This window comes from Bos taurus, chromosome 6 (genome assembly GCF_002263795.3).
Source record: "Bos taurus isolate L1 Dominette 01449 registration number 42190680 breed Hereford chromosome 6, ARS-UCD2.0, whole genome shotgun sequence".
NCBI classification, from domain to species: domain Eukaryota; kingdom Metazoa; phylum Chordata; class Mammalia; order Artiodactyla; family Bovidae; genus Bos; species Bos taurus.
This window is the reverse complement of record NC_037333.1, coordinates 103,696,222-103,720,032: the sequence shown is the minus strand read 5'-3', so window position 1 is coordinate 103,720,032 and position 23,811 is coordinate 103,696,222. Positions and strand designations below refer to the sequence as shown.

The 23,811-nt window shown below is 44.9% G+C and overlaps 1 protein-coding gene across 3 annotated transcripts in view; it reads left to right on the top strand.

The window, feature by feature from the left end:
* Positions 1-12,467, top strand: part of STK32B (serine/threonine kinase 32B) — a 405,448-nt gene extending 392,981 nt beyond the window's left edge. For all 3 annotated transcript variants that reach the window (XM_024993631.2, XM_024993630.2, XM_059887810.1), the window contains one exon: positions 10,559-12,467. In XM_024993631.2, the coding sequence (XP_024849399.1) occupies positions 10,559-10,697 (139 nt within the window). In that variant the 3' untranslated portion in view covers positions 10,698-12,467. The remainder of the gene's footprint in view (positions 1-10,558) is intronic.
* Positions 12,468-23,811: the final 11,344 nt, after the last annotated feature.

The following is a 23,811-nucleotide window of genomic DNA, read 5'->3' as shown; positions in this document are numbered from 1 at the left end:
CTGCCTGCCAATGCAGGAGGCAAAAAAAAAAAAAAAGCAGATTCAATCCCCAGGTTGGGAAGATCCTTTGGAGGAGGAAATGGCAATGCACTTCAGTATTCTTGCCTGGAGAATTCCATGGACAGAAAAGCCTGGTGGGCTACAGTCCATGGGATTGCAAAGAATCAGACACGACTGAGTACATGCATCACACATCCACACTGCAGTCATCATCATAAAAATCCCTGCCCTTTATAAAGTGCCTGTTACAGGCAGGTAGATACTATGCATTGTTCACCTTCATTAAAGAGGTGGTGTTGTGGGGGTGTTACAGGTGAGGAACGAGAGGCTTCAGGAAGTTGGGTGAGTTCCCCCAGGTCCCTCAGCCACTCACAGCAAAGCTGGGATCCTGATTGAATTCTGTATGATTCCAAAGCCTGCATTCTCCCACCACGCCACACGGCCACTCCAAGATGCCACACGGTTCTGGACGCATATAACCAGTGAAATGATATGAATAGGTGTGACAGTACTTGAAGTGTTTTCCTTTTTGAAGCACCCAGCACAAAGGAAAGCTGGTCAGTCTGAACCAGGGAGCCAGGCTGTATCTTGGATTTGAGGCTGTAGATCAATGTTGGTGTTAATCTGACTGCATCCTCGGGGTGTGAAAGAGCTTGGTTTGAAATTACTTTGATTGCTAACCATTTTCTTTTCGTCCTGTGTAGTGCTTTGCCTTTGAAAAATGCCTCCAGCCCATATTACGATGAATTTTAATATGTCCTGTTCTCATTAATCGAGGGTCTCCATCACAGAGCACTTCCTTCTGACAATTAATGTTTGAGTTCGGGACGTTGAGAGCATTCACATCCATCACTCAGAATTCTGGTCACAAAACTGACAATTAATTTGATAAAGTTGGCTGAGAAAATTAAATGTTCCTGCCATTGCAGAGATAACTAGCCAATTTGTATCAGTAGACTTGGGCTACATCTACTAAGATATGTAAAATCCTTTTTCATTTCCTCCTGAAATATAGATAACTGGGCTCTGGGCTAGTCATGGAAGTGAGCTCTTGGGACCAACCATATGGTTTCACATCATTGTCTTGGTTCCTGGGTTTCTATTTAAGCAAACTGAGCCTTTCTATGGAGAAGGAAATGGCAACCCACTCCTGTGTTCTTGCCTGGAGAATCCCAGGGATGGGGGAGCCTGGTGGGCTGCCTCTATGGAGTCACACAGAGTCAGACACGACTGAAGTGACTTAGCAGCAGCAGCAGCAGAGCCTTTCTAATTTCTTCAGAGCATGGCAAAATCATTCCACGCTGTCTCCTCCCAGATCCGGATTGAAAGGCATGAGATTCAGTGGAAAGAGCAGGGGCCTTGGAGACAGACAGACCTGAGTTGGAATCCAGCCTCCCAAAGTCACATGGCTAGTAAGTGGCAGACTCAGAGACAGAACGAGATAGCCTGGCTCTAAGCCCAGGCCCTGGAGGCCGGGCCATACTGCCTCCTCTGGCAGAGGCTTCATCACAGTGAACATTCACTGTTTGCTCTCTGTTGTGTTCCCCAGGCCTCAACTGTGAGCCTGGCATACTCATAGCTGGTGGAAAGAATGAGTGGAAGGATATGGAAGTAATAGGTGGATCAGATGATTGATCAGATGAATGGAAATATGGGAGTAGATGGATGAATGAATAGGCAGAAGGGTGGTGGATGGATAGATGGGTGGATGGATAGTAAATGAAAAGGTGACAGATGGGAGGTAGCTGTGTGGGTGGATGGGTAAATAGGGAGTCTCTGGGGGCAATCAATGGATAGGGTGGATAGTGAATTGAGGGACAGGTGAGTCAGTAGATGGATGATGAGCAGATGGGTGGATGGAGGGATGTATTGATGAATGGATGGATAATGAATGGATGAGATAGATTTCTATATAGGAGGTGCATGGATGGGTAGGTGAATAAGTAAGTGGATGGAGGGGGGACACAGTGAGTAGGAGTGGACACGTAGGGGTGGGGTGGAACAGATAATTGAACATATGGGTGGATGATGGATGGATGGAAGGGTGGAGTAGAATATATGATAGGTGAAGAGAAAGTGGATGGGTAGATGGATGGTGAATAGTTGGTAGGTGGGCAGGACTGTAGATGCAGAGAGAAGAAGGCAGGCTTTGGAGCCTCGAAGAACTAGATCAGAATCCAGTTCTGTAAGCCTGTAGGGGGATGGGTGGGTGTCTAGAGAGGGTTCTTCCTTTTTGGTTCTGTCTCCTCATCTCACACTGAGCCTGGTGGTAAGTTGCAAGCGGCATGACTCACGTCTCATTTACTTACTGTTCGAAGCCCCCAGCACTCAGGTCATATTGTTCCACATACAACCCTCCATAGAAGAGGGGAGACTTGAAACAGCCAGTTCTCTTTAAAACAGCTCTGTCCAAGAGGAGGAGCTGAAGTTGCTGAAATTACATAGCTCCAAAAAAGACTGATCCACCCTGGAATTTTTTTTTTTTTTTTTACTTTCTGTGCCTTACTGCACTGGTGTCCTTTTATTTCAAATTTCTTCCCTCCCTCCAGCTACCCACATTCCACATCAATCCTTAAAGCCCAGCTCAAAAGCTGCCTCCTGCAGGAAGCCTTCCTTGATCTACACAAGACTTCTGACTCCATCTCTCCCTTACTGGGGCTCCCTCTTCCATATGTTCCACTCTTTATTATGCAGCTTTTGAAGCTTTATTTTGCATTATAATCAGAGAGTACAGAAGTCTAGAGATAGTAATGCTATCTAAGCTATGTTTGGGCATTTAAAAGAAAATCTTAATGGCATTCATCTTTATCTTGCAATATACCTAGAGAATTATGCAATATTACAGATGTGAACCAAATAGCGATGTCCTACTTTGTAAGTAAAACAATTTCCTTTTCACTTCCATAGGTTTCTTGTCATTTGAGTTTTCCCTATTTCTGATCTGATTTTCTCTCCAGAGATGCCTGAGAGAGTCTCTCTGAATGAAGGGGAGGGAATAAGAAAACAGGAGCAAGATTCTCAGACAATCCCAGCCTTGCAGATGAAATCCGACCACCCTCCTCCCTCCCCATAGATTCTCCCCTCCTTGCCCACTTTGTCCTTTAGATCCCAGCTCTGTCCCTTTGGTCCTGACCCCTCCTCCACTAGGATGATGTGTTTTATCCTGCCTGCCTTCCCCAGTTGTCCCACCTGGAGGGCTGCAAGCCTCAGAGGCAGGTGGACTGCACACCTGGTCCTGGGTCCTGCAAGTAGACAAAGGACAGGAAGCAATAGCCACCAAGTTCCCTATCTTATAAACTGCTGTGTTGCTGCTGATGTTTCAGCATTGGCTGGAGGACTTGCTCAAATACTAGCATGGTTCCAAACACTAGGTGTCCCCACCACACACACACACACACACACACACAGCATCCCCATCACACACAGCATCCCCATGATACACACACACACACATACAGAGCATCCCCACCACACACAGCATCCCCATCATACACACACACACATACAGCATCCCCATAATACACACACACACACAGCATCACCATCATACACACACACACACACACACACAGCATCCCCATCACACACACACACACACAGCATCCCCATAATACACACACACACATACAGCATCCACACCACATGTATGTGTACACACACACACACATATACAGCATCCCCATAATACACACACACACACACACACACAGCATCCCCATCACACACACATACAGCATCCCCATCATACACACACACACATACAGTATCCATACCACATGTATGTGTACACACACACACACATATACAGCATCCCCATCATACACACACACACACACACACACAGCATCCCCATCACACACACACACACACAGCATCCCCATAATACACACACACATATACAGCATCCACACCACATGTATGTGTACACACACACACACATATACAGCATCCCCATAATACACACACACACACACACACACACACAGCATCCCCATCACACACACATACAGCATCCCCATCATACACACACACACATACAGTATCCATACCACATGTATGTGTACACACACACACACATATACAGCATCCCCATAATACACACACACACACACACAGCATCCCCACCATACACACACACACATACAGCATCCACACCACATGTATGTGTACACACACACACACACACATATACAGCATCCCCATAATATACACAGAGCATCTCCACCATACACACACACACATATAGCATCCACACCACATGTATGTGTACACACACACACACATATACAGCATCCCCATAATAAACACACACACACACACACACACACACAGCATCCCCATCACACACACACAGCATCCCCACCATACACACACACACATACAGCATCCCCATAATACACACACATACACACACACACACACCATCCCCATAATACACATACACACACACACACAGAGCATCCCCATCACACACACACACACACACACACAGCATCCCCACCATACACACACACACATACAGCATCCACACCACATGTATGTGTACACACACACACACACATATACAGCATCCCCATAATATACACAGAGCATCTCCACCATACACACACACATACAGCATCCTCATCATACACACACACATACAGCATCCCCATCACACACACACACACACACACACAGCATCCCCACCATACACATACACACACACAAACTGAGATCCATCTGAGGCTGTGTATGTGTTCACCTGAGGGTCCTCCACAGTTCTCTGCATGTGACGAGCACGCACAGAAGTTTGTTGGGTGAAACAGCTCTTTCGTTTAAATCAAGCTGTAGGCCTGCACTCCATCTGACAGAACATACTGATGTAAAGGATACATTCCGGCTGAAACCTGTGTCTTTCAGAACAAGGTAGAACTCTAGTAATATGATTATTTCCTGCTCTGTACTAGATATTTCGTGCCCATCCTCTCTGATTCCCTTTAGCCTCCTGCTGAGTAAGTGATATAGTCCCCAGTGATAGATCGGGAAACTGAGGCTCCCAAGATAGACAGCTTGACCCCTTGACTCAAGTGGCTGGTGTTGAGATCCAGGGTTTGAGCTGAGCTCTTCCCTGGTCTCAGACTTCTCATTGCCTCCCTAAATGTCTCAGCTTCATGTTTTGGCCTAACCATCTACACGTCATGACAGCTGTGGTTTAGGGCATGATCCTGAACTTGATGAGATCAGAAAGGGAAGGATGTTGACCTCCACAATCACGTGGAAAGCAGCCGGGTGGCCAGCTGTTAGGAAATGCAGTGTTCACATCCCTGCTCCCTCAAGGTAAATTGCTGCAGCCACTATTTTTAAGGAGGAGCCTTAAAAACTAAAGAGTTGCCATATGAGCTAGCAATCCCACTCCTGCGTACATATCCAGAGAAAACCTGGCACCCCAGTGTTCATAGCAGCACTACTTACAATAGGTAAGACACAAAAGCAGCCTAAATGTCTATCAACAGATGAGCGGATAAAGAAGATGTAGCATTGCTCAACCATAAAAAAGAATGAAAATGCCATTTGCAGCAATATGGATGGACCTAGAGATTATCATGCTTAGTGAAGAAACGTAAACAGAGAAAGACAAATATCATATGATATGACTTATACGTGAAATCTAAAATATGATACAGATGAATTTATTTACAAAATGGAAACAGACTCACATAGAAAATAAACTTATGAACATTGGGGTACACGTGTCTCTTTCAATTCTGGTTTCCTCGGTGTGTATGCCCAGCAGTGGGATTGCTGGGTCGTATGGCAGTTCTATTTCCAGTTTTGTAAGGAATCTCCACACTCTTCTCCATAGTGGCTGTACTAGTTTGCATTCCCACCAACAGTGTAAGAGGGTTCCCTTTTCTCTACACCCTCTCTAGCATTTATTGCTTGTAGACTTTTGGATGGCAGAATGAAATGGTACCTCATTGTGGTTTTGATTTGCATTTCTCTGATAATAAGTGATGTTGAGCATCTTTTCATGTGCTTGTTAGCCATCTGTATGTCTTCTTTGGAGAAATGTCTAGTTCTTTGGCCCATTTTTTGATTGGGTCATTTATTTTTCTGGAATTGAGCTGCAGGTGTTGCTTGTATATTTTTGAGATTAGTTGTTTGTCAGTTGCTTCATTTGCTATTATTTTCTCCCATTCTGAAGTCTGTCTTTTCACCTTGCTTATAGTTTCCTTTGTTGTACAGAAGATTTTAAGTTTAATTAGGTCCCATTTGTTTATTTTTGCTTTTATTTCCAATATTCTGGGAGGTGGGTCATAGAGGATCCTGCTGTGATTTATGTCAGAGAGTGTTTTGCCTATGTTCTCCTCTAGGAGCTTTATAGTTTCTGGTCTTACATTTAGATCTTTAATCCATTTTGAGTTTATTTTTATGTATGGTGTTAGAAAGTGTTCTAGTTTCATTCATGTACCCCAATGTTCATCGCAGTACTATTTATAATAGCCAGGACATGGAAGCAACCTAGATGTCCATCAGCAGATGAATGGATAAGAAAGCTGTGGTACACATACACAATGGAGTATTACTCAGCCATTAAAAAGAATACATTTGAATCAGTTGGTGGATGAAACTGGAGCCTATTATACAGGGTGAAGTAAGCCATAAAGAAAAACACCAATACAGTATACTAATGCATATATATGGAATTTAGAAAGATGGTAATGATAACCCTGTATGTGAGAAAGGAAAAGAGACACAGATGTATAGAACAGTCTTTTGGACTCTGGGAGAGGGAGAGGGTGGGATGATTTGGGAGAATGGCATTGAAACATGTATAATATCATATATGAAACAAAAAAAAAAAGCAAAGAAAATAAACGTATGGTTACCAAAGGGTGAAGGAAGGGAGGAGGGATAAATTAGGAGTCTGGGATTAGCAGATGTAAACTACTATACATAAAATTAAATGACAAGGGCAGCTGTATTCAATATCCTGTAATAAGCCACAATGGAAAAGAATATGAAAACAAACATATAAATAGACATGTAGAGATATACAACCGAGTCACTTTACTGGACCCAGAAACTAACATAACGCAAATCAATTATACTTCAATAAAAAAATTTTTTTAAAGAATTAAACTCCCTCAACACTGTTTGTCGTGGAGTATATTGTAAGTCTGGGTGCTCATCTGTTCAGGTATTTCTTTGTGAGATCAGTTCAGTTCAGTCGCTCAGTCCTGTCTGACTCTTTGAGACCCCATAGACTGTAGCACACCAGGCTTGCCTGTCCATCACCAACTCCCAGAGCTTGCTCAAACTCATGTCCATCAAATCAGTGTTGCCATCCAACCATCTCATCCTCTGTTGTCCCCTTCTCCTCCTGCCCTCAATCTTTCCCAGCATCAGGGTCTTTTCAAATGAGTCAGTTCTTCCCATCAGGTGACAAAGTATTAGAGTTTCAGCTTCAGCATCAGTCCTTCCAATGAATATTCAGGACTGATTTCCTTTACAATTGACTAGTTGGATCTCCTTGTGTCCAAGGGACTCTCAAGAGTCTTCTCCAACACCACAGTTCAAAAGCATCAATTCTTCGGCCCTCAGCTTTCTTTATAGTCCAACTCTCACTTCCATACATGACCACTGGAAAAACAAAACTTTGACTAGACAGACCTTTGTTGGCAAAGTAATGTCTCTGTATTTGAATACGCTGTCTGGGTTGGTCACAGCTTTCCTTCCAAGGAGCAAGTGTCTTAACCTCATGGCTACAATCACCATCTGCAGTGATTTTAGAGCCCCCCAAAACAAAGCCTCTCACTGTTTCCATGTTTCCCCATCTATTTGCCATGAAGTGATGGGACCAGATGCCCTGATCTTAGTTTTCAGAATATTGAGCTTTAAGCCAACTTTTTCACTCTCCTCTTTCACTTTCATCAAGAGGCTATTTAGTTCTTCTTAGGCTTCCCTGGCAATGGCACCCCACTCCAGTACTCTTGCCTGGAAAATCCCATGGACCGGGGAGCCTGGAAGGCTGCAGTCCATGGGGTCGCTGACGGTTGGACGCGACTGAGCAACTTTACTTTCACTTTTCACCTTCATGCATTGGAGAAGGAGATGGCAACCCACTCCAGCGTTCTTGCCTGGAGAATCCCAGGGATGGGGGAGCCTGGTGGGCTGCCATCTATGGGGTCACACAGAATCGGACACAACTAAAGTGACTTAGCAGCAGCAGCAGGCTTCCCTGGTGGCTCAGAGGGTAAAGCATCTGCCTGCAATGCCGGAGACCTGGGTTCGATTCCTGGGTCAGGAAGATCCCCTGGAGAAGGAAATGTCAATCCACTCCAGCACTCTTGCCTGGAAAATCCCATGGACGGAGGAGCCTGATAGACTATAGTCCATGGGGTTGCAAAGAGACACGACTGAGCGACTTCACTTTCACTTTCTGCCATAAGGGTGGTGTCATCTGCATATCTGAGGTTATTGATATTTCTCCTGGCAATCTTGATTCCAGCTTGTGCTTCAACCAGCCCAGCGTTTCCCATGATGTAGTCTGCATGTAAGTTAAATAAGCAGGGTGACAATATACAGCCTTGACGTACTCCTTTCCCTGTTTGGAACCAGTCTGTTGTTCCATGTCCAGTTCTAACTTGCTTCTTGACCTGCATACAGATTTCACAGGAGGCAGGTAAGTTGGTCTGGTATTCCCATCTCTTTTAAGAATTTTCCACAGTTTGTGGTGATCCACACAGTCAAAGGCTTTGGCGTAGTCAATAAAGCAGAAGTATATGTTTTTCTGGAACTCTCTTACTTTTTCTGTGATCCAACAGATGTTGGCAATTTGATCTCCAGTTCCTCTGCCTTTTCTAAATCCAACTTGAACATCTGGAAGTTCACAGTTCATGTACTATTGAAGCCTGGCTTGGAGAATTTTTAACTCTGCTAGCGTGTGAGATGAGTGCAATCATGTGGTAGTTTGAACAATCTTTGGCATTGTCTTTCTTTGGGATTGGAATGAAAACTGATCTTTTCCAGTCCTGTGGCCACTGCTGAGTTTTCCAAATTTGCTGGCATGTTGAGTGCAGCACTTTCACAGCATCATTTTTTAAGATTTGAGTTACCTCAACTGGAATTCCATCACCTCCACTAGCTTTGGTCGTAGTGATGTTTCCTAAGGCCCACTTGACTTTGCATTCCAGAATGTCTGGCTCTGGGTGAATGATCACACCATTGTAGTTATATGGGTCTTGAAGATCTTTTTTGTACAGTTCTCTGTATATTCTTGCCACCTCTTCTTAATATCTTCTGCTTCTGTTAGTTCCCTACCATTTCTGTCCTTTATTGAGCCCATCTTTGCATGAAATGTTCCCTTGTTATCTCTAATTTTCTTGAAGAGATCTCTAGTCTTTCCCATTCTATTGTTTTCCTCTATTTCTTTGCACTGATCACAGAGGAAGGCTTTCTTATCTCTCCTTGCTGTTCTTTGGAACTCTGCATTCAAATGGATATATCTTTCTTTTTTCTCCTTTGCCTTTAGCGTCTCTTCTTTTCTCAGCCATTTGTAAGGCCTCCTCAGACAACCATTTTGCCTTTTTGCATTTCTTTTTCTTGGAGATGGTCTTGATCACTGCCTCCTGTACAGTGTCAGGAACCTCTTGCCTATAGTCCTTCAGGCACTCTGTCTATCAGATCTAATCTCTTGAATCTGTTTGTCATTTTCATTGTATAATCATAAAGGATTTGATTTAGGTCATACCTGAATGGTCTAGTGGTTTTCCCTACTTTCTTCAATTTAAGTCTGAATTTGGCAATAGGGAGTTCATGATCCAAGCCATAGTCAACTCCTGGTCTTATTTTTGCTGACTGTATATAGCTTCTCCATCTTTGGCTGCAAAGAATATAATCAATCTGATTTCAGTATTGACCATCTGGTGATATCCATGTGTAGAGTCTTCTCTTGTGTTGTTGGAAGAGGGTGTTTGCTATGACCAGTGCGTTCTCTTGGCAAAACTCTGGTAGCCTTTGCCCTGCTTCATTTTTGTACTCCAAGGCCAAATTTGCCCCTTACTCCAGGTATCTCTTGACTTCCTACTTCTGCATTCCATTCCCCTATAATTACCTTTGTGAGATAATTTGATTTATATCCAACTCCCCCGTCGGGTGGTAAACTTGATGAGGATAGACACTCTGACTGTTTTGCTGGCCAGGGCTTCCTCTGCTCCTGGGCATGATGGCTGGTCCACCAGTGGGCATTCAGGACTTAATACGTGTGAATGATGTGTGGGGCTCACCCTCTACCTACTGTGTAAACTTGGAAATTATATACGTGATCTCCTGTGGATTTCACAAGGAGACATGAGGTAGGAATTATTATCTCCATTTTACAGATAAAGAGACCAAGGCGTTGGGGGTTGAGTAACTCATCAGAGCCACCTGAGCTGGGTGCGGACCCTGCCTGTGGGCTCCCAGACACAGCATTCTGCTCTTGCAAGTCTCCTTGATTTCTCTGGTTCCCCTCTGTGCCTGGACATCCCCTGCTCCGCATCGCTAACTGGGTCTGTGCTGTGCTTATTTGCAGGCTGAGGAAGCAGCAGGGGCAGGGCGGCCAGCTCTTGGACATGGAAGGCCGAGCCGGGAGCCAGGCCCAGGGCAAGCTCCAGGACGGGTGTAACAACAACATTCTGGCCCATGCCTGTTCTCGTGGCTGCAGCAGCTAAGCCACCACCTGCGGCTTCCAGCGGGACTGCACACACCTCTGCCCTGCCCACCGAAAGCCCCTCTCTGTGCCGCGATGGTCCCCGTCTCACCCCAAATAACATCAGATGCAGAGAAGGCCCTGGGCTCAGAGCTGGGGAGCCTTGGTTGTGGTCCAAGCTGCCCAGCTAATTCCCTGCACATCTGTGGACAAGCCTTGCCCTTTCTGTGCCTCAGTTTTCCACATCTGTCAAAGGGGTCACACAGCTCAATGCCCCACCTCTGACTACAAAGTTATTGGAAGAATCCAATTGGGTAGTAGACATGCAAAACCTTTGACATTTATGACATTATTTATACAGGCGAAATAGAACCTTACTTTTTGGAGTGCACTCCCATCCCCTAAAGCAACTAGACCCATCACAACTTTGCAATTCGGTCTACCCTGGTCTTCAGGGCATACTTTTGAAAATTCAGCCCTTGTCTGATGTGTTTGCCCTGCCTATGGAAACACGATCCCCCAGTCCTGGAGCAAAACCGGAAGTGTCCTCTTTTGCCTCCTCTGCCAGGCCAGTCTTTCTGATGTTCTAAGTTGGCCTGCTACTGTCCCCATCTTTAATTTCAGCAGGTCTCCACTCCCACCCCACCCCTGGTGCTGGGATGGCAGGACGATGCCCATTCAGAAGGTCAAGTCACTGACCGTCGGTCACCCCTAAAGAGTGTCAGCAGAGTTCCTCCCAAAACCCAGCCCCATGGCAGAACTCCGAGTCTCTGTCTCCATCCAAGCTTCCTTTCCTGGAAGGGGTGACATCATCTCATCAGCACCATCTTAAAGAGGATCTCCAATTGCCATCAAGGAGGCTGCTCCACACTGATAAACTAGGATAAACTAGGATAAACACTGATAAACCAGTCAGTTAGAAAGTTTACGCTACGATGATGGTGGCTCATGCTAAGAGCAAACTACTTGATGATCTGTTCAGGGAGCACTTTGTTTTTGAATTGGGAGATGCTTTTAGCAACCAGAATAAAGCTTAGACTTGGAATCAGGACTGTGGTCGGAATCCAGCCCTGCTGTTTACTAACCAGAAGACCTCAGGCAATCACATAATCACTTCAGTGTCAGTTTTCTCATTTTAAAATGGGAATTAAAAAAACTAACCCCTGGGGTTGTTAAAAGGTTAATTAAGATCCTGTGTGTGATATACCCAAACTACTTTGTAGCAGTTTTTGGTCAACATCATAATCAATGTAATTTTAAGAAACTTTCTTGTTTCACTCATTGGGCAGGTCAGTTTTCTGTAGAAACAAGCCTGGTGTTTTAGATTCTTTGAACTCATCTTTCTGGAGTCTCTGATATCTGTACAGTCCTGTGAAAAGTTCAGTTGTGTTTTTATTTTTATCCAACTTTCACTATTTACATCATAAACCTCTTAGATTTCTTAAGAGACATTTTCATATATCACATGGTTTATGTTTTTATTTGAAAAAAGGAAAGAAATGGTCTTTTGTTTTCCTCCTTCGAACCCAGGCTGTTTCTAGATGGTATTGTCCACGTGTCCACTGTTTTGTACACTTTTCATTCTTTGTTCCCTGTGGGCACCATCCTGTCCCCTGCAGGAAATAATGGGGCTGCTTCTCTCTTCACTGCGACCGTGGCTACACTGAGGGTGTCTCACTGGACTGAGTTCATGAATTAGGGGCAGGAGCTGGAAGTAGCCCGAGACACTGGATTTCCTGGCTTTGTTCAAGTCAGCCTTGTTCCTTGTTCAGAATAAACTATTTCTTGGAGATTCCTTCTTACAACTTTGTTCTTATGTATGGTTGGGTGAGATGGGCAATGTCCCCTTAGAGTCGAATTCAGCAAGAAACAAAAGAGATGGGGGGCAGGGAGGTAGGGAGTATATCAGGTCTTATATCAAGTCAGTGGTGTGTTTCCTTTGCCCACAGAATAAAACCAAGCTTGGCAATTTAAGGCTCAGTCCAACTTGATCACAATTCATGTTGTCATCATCACCACCATCATCATTATCATCACCATCATCATCATTATTACCATCATCATCACCATCATCATCATTATCATCACCATCATCACCACCGCTGTCATCATCCCCATTGCCATCATCATCATCATCAGAAGCAGCAGCAGCATCATCACCATCATCATTGTCATCACCATCATCACCATCATTACCACCACTGTCATCATCCCCATTGCCATCATCATCATCATCATCAGAAGCAGCAGCAGCAGCATTACCATCATCGTTATCATCACCATCATCACCACCGCTGTCATCATCCCCATTGCCATCATCATCATCATCAGAAGCAGCAGCAGCATCATCACCATCATCATTGTCATCACCATCATCACCATCATTACCACCACTGTCATCATCCCCATTGCCATCATCATGATCATCATCAGAAGCAGCAGCAGCAGCATTACCATCATCGTTATCATCACCATCATCACCACCGCTGTCATCATCCCCATTGCCATCATCATCATCATCAGAAGCAGCAGCAGCAGCAGCATCACCATCATCATTGTCATCACCATCATCGTTACCATCACCATCATCACCACCACTATCATCACCACCATCACCATCATCATCACCGTGATCATCTCATCATTATTTCACACATGCAAAGATACAATCTATGTAATAGAGGAAAATACAGAAAATTCTCCACCTAAAGAAAACACTCTTAAAATTCCCTCATATTGCCACTCAAACCTTACAGTACACACATGGGTACAAATCAACAGTATTCGCTCTACTGTACAGATTCCTTAACTTGCCACCTCCCTACTTTTGCCAACCTGCCTCTGCTACCTGGGACCCCTTTCAACCCCCGTCTCGACATCGGCATCTCAAAATATGTGACTTTCATGGGCCAATTCCACCCCCTCCATGATGCCTTCTGCGTCTCATGGCAACCCTGACCCAAGACAGATATAATATTCCCCACATACCCTCTCTCACATTTTCTGTGACTTTCTTACAGCTCTGATTTCTGCCAACTGCATGACAGGGTTACTGTCAACCATGACTCATCCTCTTTCTCCCCAAACTGCTAAGAGAGGTCAGGTTCTCAAGTCTACCTCCTCACACTTCCCATATGCAGTCCTGAAAGCACCTATTTCACAGGAGGTAATCATTTATTTGAGCTCCCCAGGTGGCTCAGTGGTAAAGAATCCACCTGCAAATGTAGGTAGAGCTGGGTTTGATCCCTGGGTCAGGAAGATCCCCTGGGGAAGAAAATGGCAACCCACTCCAGTGTTCTTGCCTGGAGAATCCCCATGGACAGAGAAGCCTGGTGGGCTATAGTCCATGGGGTCACAAAAGAGGAGGACACAAGTTAGCGACTAACCAACAACTAATAATTTGGGGGCAAATGAGATAAAAGCAAGACCAACACAAACTCTCCAAGTGGGTGAAGCTTGCTTTTGGCAGCCACCTATCTGGCCCCACTGCCATCTCCCAGGCCTTTTTTTCTCTCTCTCTCTCTCCCTGTCCCAGTGGTTTCCCAGAGGCTGCCTCTTCCTGACCCACCAATGAAGAACCAGTCCATCCCCTTAAGAGACATATCACCTGAGTCTCGAGTTCCAGATGAATTTTCCCTCCTCCCTCATCCAAACCCCCATTCCCAGAGTACAGCGCCTCAGGCCAGTTGTCAGGAAAGCAATCCGATAAAAGAAATATGTGCCCAAGGAAGAACTTGCATGAGGAGTCACCTTATGATTTGAGATTTAGGCACAGAGGGACAAGCTGGAAACTGGTAACATTGACAGGGCTTTCCCATTTCCAGTGAAATATATTTCAGTCTTCTCGTGCCAATAAGTAAAAATTACTCACATTTATAATACTAGTAATGGGCTTCCCTCATAGCTCAGTTGGTAAAGAATCTGCCTGCAATGAAGGAGACCCCAGTTCAATTCCTGGATCAGGAAGATCCGCTGGAGAAGGGTTGGGCTACCCATTCCAGTATTCTTGGGCTTCCCTTGTGGCTCATCTGGTAAAGAATCTGCCTGCAATGTGGGAGACCTGGGTTCGATCCCTGGGTTGGGAAGATCCCCCGGAAAAGGGAAAGGCTACCCACTCCAGTATTCTGGCCTGGAAAATTCCATGGACTGTCTATAGTCCATGGGGTCTCAAAGACTCGGAAATGACTGAGCGACTTTCACTTTCATAGTAATAGTAAACTCCAAGCCACATGCTTGAAGTCCCTTCCCACTTACTGACAGAATTACAGTCATTATATTGTCCAGAATTGTCTCCAGACTTGCTTGAGTAACCACAAAATACTTTCATGTTAACCAGAAGGGCCCCTCCCCGCTAGTGGGAAAAAGGGGCGTCACTAGAAAGCCTTGGTTCCCCCAGCTGTTGTCACTTCTCTGCTGTGTTGACCATCATGGTTCCTGGCCACCATGAGCTATGACCTCCAGGCTTCTGCCAGAGCATTGACGTCCACCCCTTTCTCTCTTTCCAGCCTGTAGAGACACAGTTTGGACTTGTTATAATCAGCTCTTTTAATGGTGGTTCCAATGCAGAGCTCTTGAGCTGCAGGCAACTCAGTTCTTGCCGTTCGGCCTCCTCCCTCACCTTCTGAAAGTACAAGATGTGATTGGTCCTGGGAAGGTCCCACGCAGTGACACACTGTCCCTGGGTCCCCGCCTCCTGATGCCCCCTGCCCCCTTGCCAGGTCTTATCTTTCAGCTTCCTTTAGGGACCCCCATCCATCAGACTCACCTCAGTTCCCATCATAGGTTGGTCCACTTCCCTTTCCAGGGTCCTTGGCCTGCACAGAAATCAGGCAGTGTCTTCCACATCCACACATCTCAAATGATGGCTGGGAGGCTGCTCCCCACTGGACACACTGGTCCTCTCTGGAGTGGGCACAAGCCCACCTGATCTGATACTGGCCCAGCAAGAAATGCTTTGGAGTGGGAGACTTGGCTTCAAATCACAGCCCCACCATTCACTGTGTGGAACCACTGGCAGGCTCTCCGCAAGTCCTTACATTTCTGAATGTCAGTTTCTGCACCCATGAGCTGCTGCTGCTGCTGCTGCTAAGTCACTTCAGTTGTGTCCGACTCTGTGCGACCCCATAGACAGCTGCCCACCAGGCTTCCCCATCCCTGGGATTCTCCAGGCAAGAATACTGGAGTGGGGCCTGGTAATTCCTGAGCTGCCTTTCTCAAGCAGCAGTTATGAAGGTCAAATATGGGGCTCTGGTTGAAGGTGTGCACACACTAACTCATGGAGTTCCATGCAAAGCCATAGTTCTCACCAAGCAAGGCATCTCTTCCCACCTCATGAAGCTCTTCCCACAAATTGTCCAAGCTGAGCTCTGCAGACAACAGTCTCCATCACCTACCCTCTGTGCAAGCCCTCCATCTCTGTGCCTTCTCACTCAATCTACTGCAGGCTTTGGGTCAAATAGCTAGCAGTGACCTTCCCAGAAGCTGCAACAAAGACCAGGCATGGAGGGAGCCCAGTGGGCAGTGCTCCAGCCTGCTTCTCCCCCAGGAGTCCCAAGAGAGGCCAGAGCTTATTCCAGTCCCACTTTCTGCCAGGAACTTGACATGATTTTAATTCTATGCAGTATGCACATCTTAGAGATGAGCAAAACGAACTCTTTGGAGGATCTATAATTTGCCTGAGGCCACTTACCTAGTTGGTGGTAGAGCCAAGATTTGAACTGTCAGCTGAAGTTCAAACTTCATGAACATTCTATCACAGAGTGGTGTCCCCACAGGGTGGGCTTGGGGGTCCTTCCCATTCTCTCTTAGAATTACAAAATCACCCCATAAAGGTGCTCTTTAGCTAAGCAGAAGGTGCCTGCTAAACAAAAGCAGTTTTAAGGCAAATCTCCCATCCATCCAGACTGGCATCCTGAGTCCCTGCTCTGTAGAGATTCTAGAGTCACCTTACCACTTGTTACTACAAGGATACTCTGTCTTCTACCAGGAAAAGCACCTGGAAGAGAATCTTCCTGGGGACACAGCATCCAGCTTCCAGCTCTGATATGATGTTCCATACCATTTCCATGCTACTGTGACCCAGGTTTATAACATTTTCCAGTACGTTGGTGGTTTATGGCCACTTGCTCTGGAAGGGAGAAAGAAGGTGGCCAGGGGATGGAATCTCTGGATCAGGTCACAACCCTAGCACTTCTGACCTTGAGCATCCTACAGGAGATTCCCAGGAACCAGCCAAGGACAGAGGCTAAGGAAAAGTAAATTCTACCCATCCTTCCTTTCTTGTGGAATTAAAAGCAAAGGGAGTTGCAGGGAGAAGTTGCCGAGAACACTTGATGGGTTCCTCGACTTTGATCCATCCAGGAAACTTCCTTTCCTTCAGGAAAGGGAGGTGTGTCAAGAGACTCCTGAGTCATCAGAGGACTTTATTACTATTAACAACCACAGTAGTATCAGAGCATCAGCAAGTCCTTTGGTGTCCCATTGGCCTCAGGATGCTCTGAAGAAGGCCAGCACACTCACGCATGCAGTGGAGTACATTACACAAGAGGTGCCCTAAGCTCAGGGAACCCAGGTGTTTTATACCAGGCACTGAGCACTTCAGCCCTTTGCCCTGAGGGAGACACAGTCTCCATCAGTCAAGTTTGCTGCACAAACATCCTTGAGAAGATCTTCTAGAACAAAAGGGCCATCCTTCTCACTTAGAAGGCACGCACTGACAGAGGAGACCCGTGGAGAGTGGTCTCTTAGCGTTGTCAACCTGTGAACACTCAGAATTCTCACACCACCCAGTGTGCTGGGTATATGAATTATCTCTCCATTTTACACGTGACAAAAATGTGATCACTCTATATGGTAGTGATGTATGTGGAAGTCTCAGGAACAGTCCTTGTGAGCAGCAGATCCTAATTCAGGCGGCCCCCAGTGGGGTCTGAGATTCTGCATTTCTAACAAGCTTCCAGGGCATGCTGATATTACTGGACCAGGAACCATGCTTGGAGTAACAAGGATCTAGACCCTTCTGTTCTCAGGCCAACTTGGCCATACCCATTTGCTTCTGTGTGTCTACAGCTGCATTCAAACTCCAAAGGCAGAATCGAGTATTTGCCACATGAATTAGATGGCTTGCAAGGCTGAAAATATTTGTCATCTGGCCCTTTTGGGGAAAAGGTTTGCTGACCTCTGATCCAGGAAACACACCTCGGACATTAGGTGGGCAGACTGAGAGTAAACCCTTGACTTGCTCACAGGCAATTCAGCCCCATGAACTCCCCCATGGAGGAGAAGAATTTGCAGAGAAATCTATGGTCCATTTTGTCCTCATGAGTTGACTGTTGGGCTTTTTCTCAACTGTGGACCCCTGTCAGTGACCCCTTCCTTCCCAGTTGAGTATTCTTGAAAGTTCCTCTGTTTCTTTTTTCTTCCTGTCTGTGCAGCAAGTGCTCCCAGCAGGCCTTTGCATATAGCGTCTGGTTTATGCAGTTTAACTCTGGCAGCATTTACCATACTACACCAATTGAAAGTAGCTCTTTTGCCCCTTTCTTGTTTACCCATTTCTGTTTTCTCTAACCTTTAAAACCTAAGTAAAGGAATGAGATCACTAAGCAATTGAAACTAACTCCTCCGAGTTACTCCTTCCCAAATACACAACATGGCTTGTCTAGCCTGTTGCTTCTTTCCTTAGATTAAAAAGAAGAATGAAGAATCGAGGAAAGAAGGATTAGCTCTCTACCCCACGACAGCCCCTTAAGGAATCCTGAAAGTAGATCACATGAGCAAGATAACATCTGAAAGAGAGAGTCTACCAGTCTGCATGCAGCGGTGAAGGATACAGAACTCAACCTCCTGCCTTGATGATTCAGATTCTTGCCACCATTGTTCCCTTTAAAAACTGCCATGGCTGAGCAGAATCTTCAGAGCTGTCCTCTGGACATGAGTCCGCCTTCTACAGAGATTGACATCTTATCTGATTTAAGCACCTTTCCTTTCTACTGACACTTGCCTCTAGAGTTATTAGCGTTTGAGCAGCGAGCAGCCAAACCTGAGCTCAGTAGCACACCTCTGGTTACGTGTCCCACCCACCCCAGTCCAGACTGTGAACTCCACTGTGGTGGGCTGTGTCTAGCTGGCCCCCCAGCAGTGAGCTGCCTTCAGTGGACATGTAAGGAGTGCAGACACGCCCACCGTGGTGCCCAGCCTGGCCGCGCTTACCAGTTAGCTGCCACTTTGATGAGTCAGCCCACGCACTGCGCCTGTCACCATTCGTTGTCTGTCCCATTTCCTCTTCTGACCTCAAACATGAGATCACGGTGGGGCATCTCTCATGTTTAATTGCTAACTCTCACAAATAACAAGCAGCTGCTTCTTCCTGGGTAATCACAGACAAACATGATTAATGGATTTCCCTCTCAGCCTCTTTGCACTTCATGTTTATTCTCCATCCCCCAACACCCACACCTGCTAAGTCTTTCCTCTCTACAGGAAGAGTGGTGAGTAACACTCAGACCTTTCCAGGCATAGAGACTGCATCCTGGCATTGTCCTTATGCTAAGAATCTATTTGTATGACCACCTACTATGTTCAATTCAAGGGCATTTTCTAAACAAGAATTCACTTCATGTGTCATATGTAGTCAACTTAACCATTAAGGCGGAGAAAGAAGGGGTTCTGGATGGTGTTCTGGGCAGGATGAGAAAAACTTGAATCCTGTTTTGTTGACCAGCCCTTCCCCATCTCCCCAGCTCACAAGTTCTCAAGGGAGCTCAGGATATAAGAATATAACAGAAATCAGTGAATGACTGACTGTATCAATGTTGAAATCTCAATGCAGAGCCCAGTGGGAAGTTCAAAATTGAAGCAAGAAGTCCAAGATCTAAGGCTTGGTAACCCTGGAGATGAAGAAAAGTGAGTGGATTTGGGACATATCTGAGGACTTATCAAAGAATTGGATTGGGGTGGTAAAGGGCCAGGACTTCTGTTATGTTTTAAGCCACTTGAAATCTCTCAGCCCTATCCTGGGAATTCAATAAAGCCATGTGTTTAGAGCTCCTACTGCCTGGCATGAATACACACTTATGAAAATTGTCCTCTACTCTCCTTCATCCTTCTTATGGGAAGAGTATGCACTCTGAATGCCTTGGGTTGAGCCTTTTCTCCTTTCTGCTTCTGTTAGTCAGCTGGTTCCCCCTCTGCCCAACATTCCTGCTCCCTTCACACACACACACACACACACACACACACACACACAAGTTTTCTCTAAGATAAAAATATCAGCTATTTAAAGCACACCACTGTAAGAGTCTCTGGAGAGGTGTTTTGAAAAGGCTGCTTGTTTGCAGGAGGATTTTTCCAAAAATGTAGTGTATCAGTTTGCTTTCTGCTCTAAGTAAGAAGAAACCCAACTCTAACCACCTTACTCAAGAAAATGTATCGTCCCACTTAACAAGGAGACCAGGGGAGGGCAAATCCCTGGCACAGAATGGCCCACAGATCGAGAACATCACCAGGGCCCAGCTTCTGTGCATCTTTCCACCCTGACATTCTGATGTTTTGGCACTGTCTTCAGGATGTTGACCCTCTTGGTCATTAGATGGTGGCCACAGCTGTGCACATCCTATCCAGATACAGGCCTATCCGGGCAAGGAAAAGGAATACGACCTTCCTGTGGCTCTCATAGAGGAGAAGACTTTCCCAGAATCCTTTGGACTTTCCCCCACATCTCATCAACAACATTGGCTCACAGGCCCATCCTAAATTATCACCAACATACAGGATGAAGCGCTCGGATTAGTTTAGACCAATAGCAATCTACTCTCTTATGCTTCAGATGAGGTCACCTTCCTCTACGTGATATGGGAATGGTACAGAGGCATGACCAAGGTCAAAGTTCTGTTAGAAAAGATGAAGGGGAAACAGGCTTTGGCAAAGCACATAGCTCTTAACAAAAGAAAACACAGACTTCACTGAGTTGCAAGAAATATTGCAGTTTTATTAGCAATGGCCCCCACTTAGAACTTTCTGGCTCTGATTAATCAAATAGAGGCAAGAGGCAGCAGAAATAGGGATTTCCTATTTTCTTTCTGCCTTAAAATTCTATCCAGTGAAAAGAATTGGCTCATAGTCATGTGTGATTTGGTGACTGTAATCTCAGGACTTTAGAATGTTAGAGGTAGAAAGCCCTGAGATCGCTCAGGCAGCAGGGAACTGTCATTTACCGAGAATGGACCTCACACCAGGCCCCAGGGCAGGCACTCTGCTTATGTTGTCTCATCAGGTCTTGGATTTCTGCAAGGCCAAAATCTTAAAGGAGGAAACTGGAAGCCAGAGAGATTCCAGTTTATGGCATTTTCTCAAACTACAGAGTAGATTTTCATGTAGGATGGAGTAAAAAAACTATCATCATATATCTCTAATTCTAAAAATTAAGCACGTGAAGGGAAAGACTGCCCTGACATTCTGTATCCTCTATGTGCCCAGAGAATGTGCCAAATTTGGCTGAGATACCAACTCATTCACGAAGGAAGAATGGTGTAGGGAAGTGGATCATGGAGAAAGTATGGCAATTATCCTGGGACCTGTGGGCAGAACTTGGTGACTCACTTCTAAAGCAGATAGAATATGGAAGGGGAGGAGGGTATGTTACAGTGGAGAAACCTGACACATACCACTTAACCCAGGTAGTCAAAGATAACAAGGAAAAAGTCCTGTAGATACCATGTACCCCAATCAGATATGATGAGCAAGACACTTCATCTCTGCAGTGTGCTTCCCCCAAATCCATAACCCCAGCAGTCATGAGAAAACACTGGACAGACCTCAACTGAAAATTCCTGCTCATCAAAGTACCAGAACCACAAAAGACAAGGAAGACTGATAAATATCACAACTTACAAGAGACTAAGGAGATGCAGCAATTAAATGAATGAGGTGTGCTGGATGGCCTCATGGAACAGATAGAGGGCATTAGTGGAAAAACTGGTGACTTCCAAATAAAAAGTCCAGATTTTAGTTACTGGTAAGTACCAATGTTCATTTCTTAGCTTTGACAACTGTATCATGGTTATGTAATATGTCAACACTAGGAAAGGTTAATCTTGCTGTCTTTGAAGCTCTTGCAAAAATCTAAAATTATTATAAAATAAAAAGGGTTTTTGATTCTGTTTATTAGTTTTGATTCTATAGTGCTTTACAACTTTCAAAGGTTTCACACACACATGATTTCACATAATCCCATAATAATCTTTTTTAAAATCCCCTACTCCTATGTACAGTATGAAAAGGCAAAATGATAGGATACTGAAAGAGGAACTCCCCAGGTCAGTAGGTGCCCAATATGCTACTGGAGATCAATGGAGAAATAACTCCAGAAAGAATGAAGGGGTGGAGCCAAAGCAAAAACAATACCCAGTTGTGGATGTGACTGGTGATAGAAGCAAGGTCCGATGCTGTAAAGAGCAATATTGCATAAGAACCTGGAACGTCAGGTCCATGAATCAAGGAAATTGGAAGTGATAAAACAGGAGATGGGAAGAATGAACGTCGACATTCTAGGGAACAGCGAACTAAAATGGACTGGAATGGGTGAATTTAACTCAGATGACCATTATATCCACTACTGTGGGCAGGAATCCCTTAGAAGAAATGGAGTAGCCATCATGGTCAACAAAAGAGTCCAAAATGCAGTACTTGGATACAATCTCAAAAATGACAGAATGATCTCTGTTCATTTCCAAGGCAAACCATTCAGTATCACAGTAATCCAAGCCTATGCCCCAACCAGTAACGCTGAAGAAGCTGAAGTTGAATGGTTCTATGAAGACCTCCAAGACCTTTTAGAACTAACACCCAAAAAAGATGTCCTTTTCATTATAGAGGACTGGAATGCAAAAGTAGGAAGTCAAGAAACACCTGGAGCGTCCCAGTGCACTAGCCCCAAGCATCCAGTATCGTGCATCGAACCTGGACTGGCATCTTGTTTCATACATGATATTTTACATGTTTCAAGGGAGGGAGGAGGGAGGAGGGTTCAGGATGGGGAACACATGTATACCTGTGGCGGATTCATTTTGATATTTGGCAAAACTAATACAATTATGTAAATTTTAAAAATTAAATAAAATTGAAAAAAAAAAAGAAACACCTGGAGTAACAGGCAAATTTGGCCTTGGAATACAGAATGAAGCAGGGCAAAGACGAATAGAGTTTTGCCAAGAAAATGCACTGGTCATAGCAAACACCCTCTTCCAACAACACAAGAGAAGACTCTATACATGGACATCACCAGATGGTCAACACTGAAATCAGATTGATTATATTCTTTGCAGCCAAAGATGGAGAAGCTCTATACAGTCAATAAAACAAGACCAGGAGCTGACTGTGGCTCACATCATGAACTCCTTATTGCCAAATTCAGACTTAAATTGAAGAAAGTAGGGAAAACCACTAGACCATTCAGGTATGACCTAAATCAAATCCCTTATGATTATACAGTGGAAGTGAGAAATAGATTTAAGGGACTCTATAGAGTGCCTGATGAACTATGGACTGAGGTTCGTGACATTGTACAGGAGACAGGGATCAAGACCATCCCCATGGAAAAGAAATGCAAAAAAGCAAAATGACTGTTTGGAGAGGGCTTACAAATAGCTGTGAAAAGAAGAGAAGTGAAAAGCAAAGGAGAAAAGGAAAGATACAAGCATCTGAATGCAGAGTTCCAAAGAATAGAAAGAAAAGATAGAGAGCCTTCCTCAGCAATCAATGCAAAGAAATAGAGGAAAACAACAGAATGGGAAAGACTAGAGATCTCTTCAAGAAAATTAGAGATACCAAGGGAACATTTCATGCAAAAATGGGCTCGATAAAGGACAGGAATGATATGGACCTAACAGAAGCAGAAGATATTAAGAAGAGGTGGCAAGAATACACAGAAGAACTGTACAAAAAAGATCTTCACAACCCAGATAATCACGATGGTGTGATCACTCACCTAGAGCCAGATGTCCTGGAATGTGAAGTCAAGTGGGCCTTAGAAAGCATCACTATGAACAAAGCTAGTGGAGGTGATGGAATTCCAGTTGAGCTATTTCAAATCCTGAAAGACGATGCTGTGAACGTGGTGCACTCAATATGCCAGCAAATTT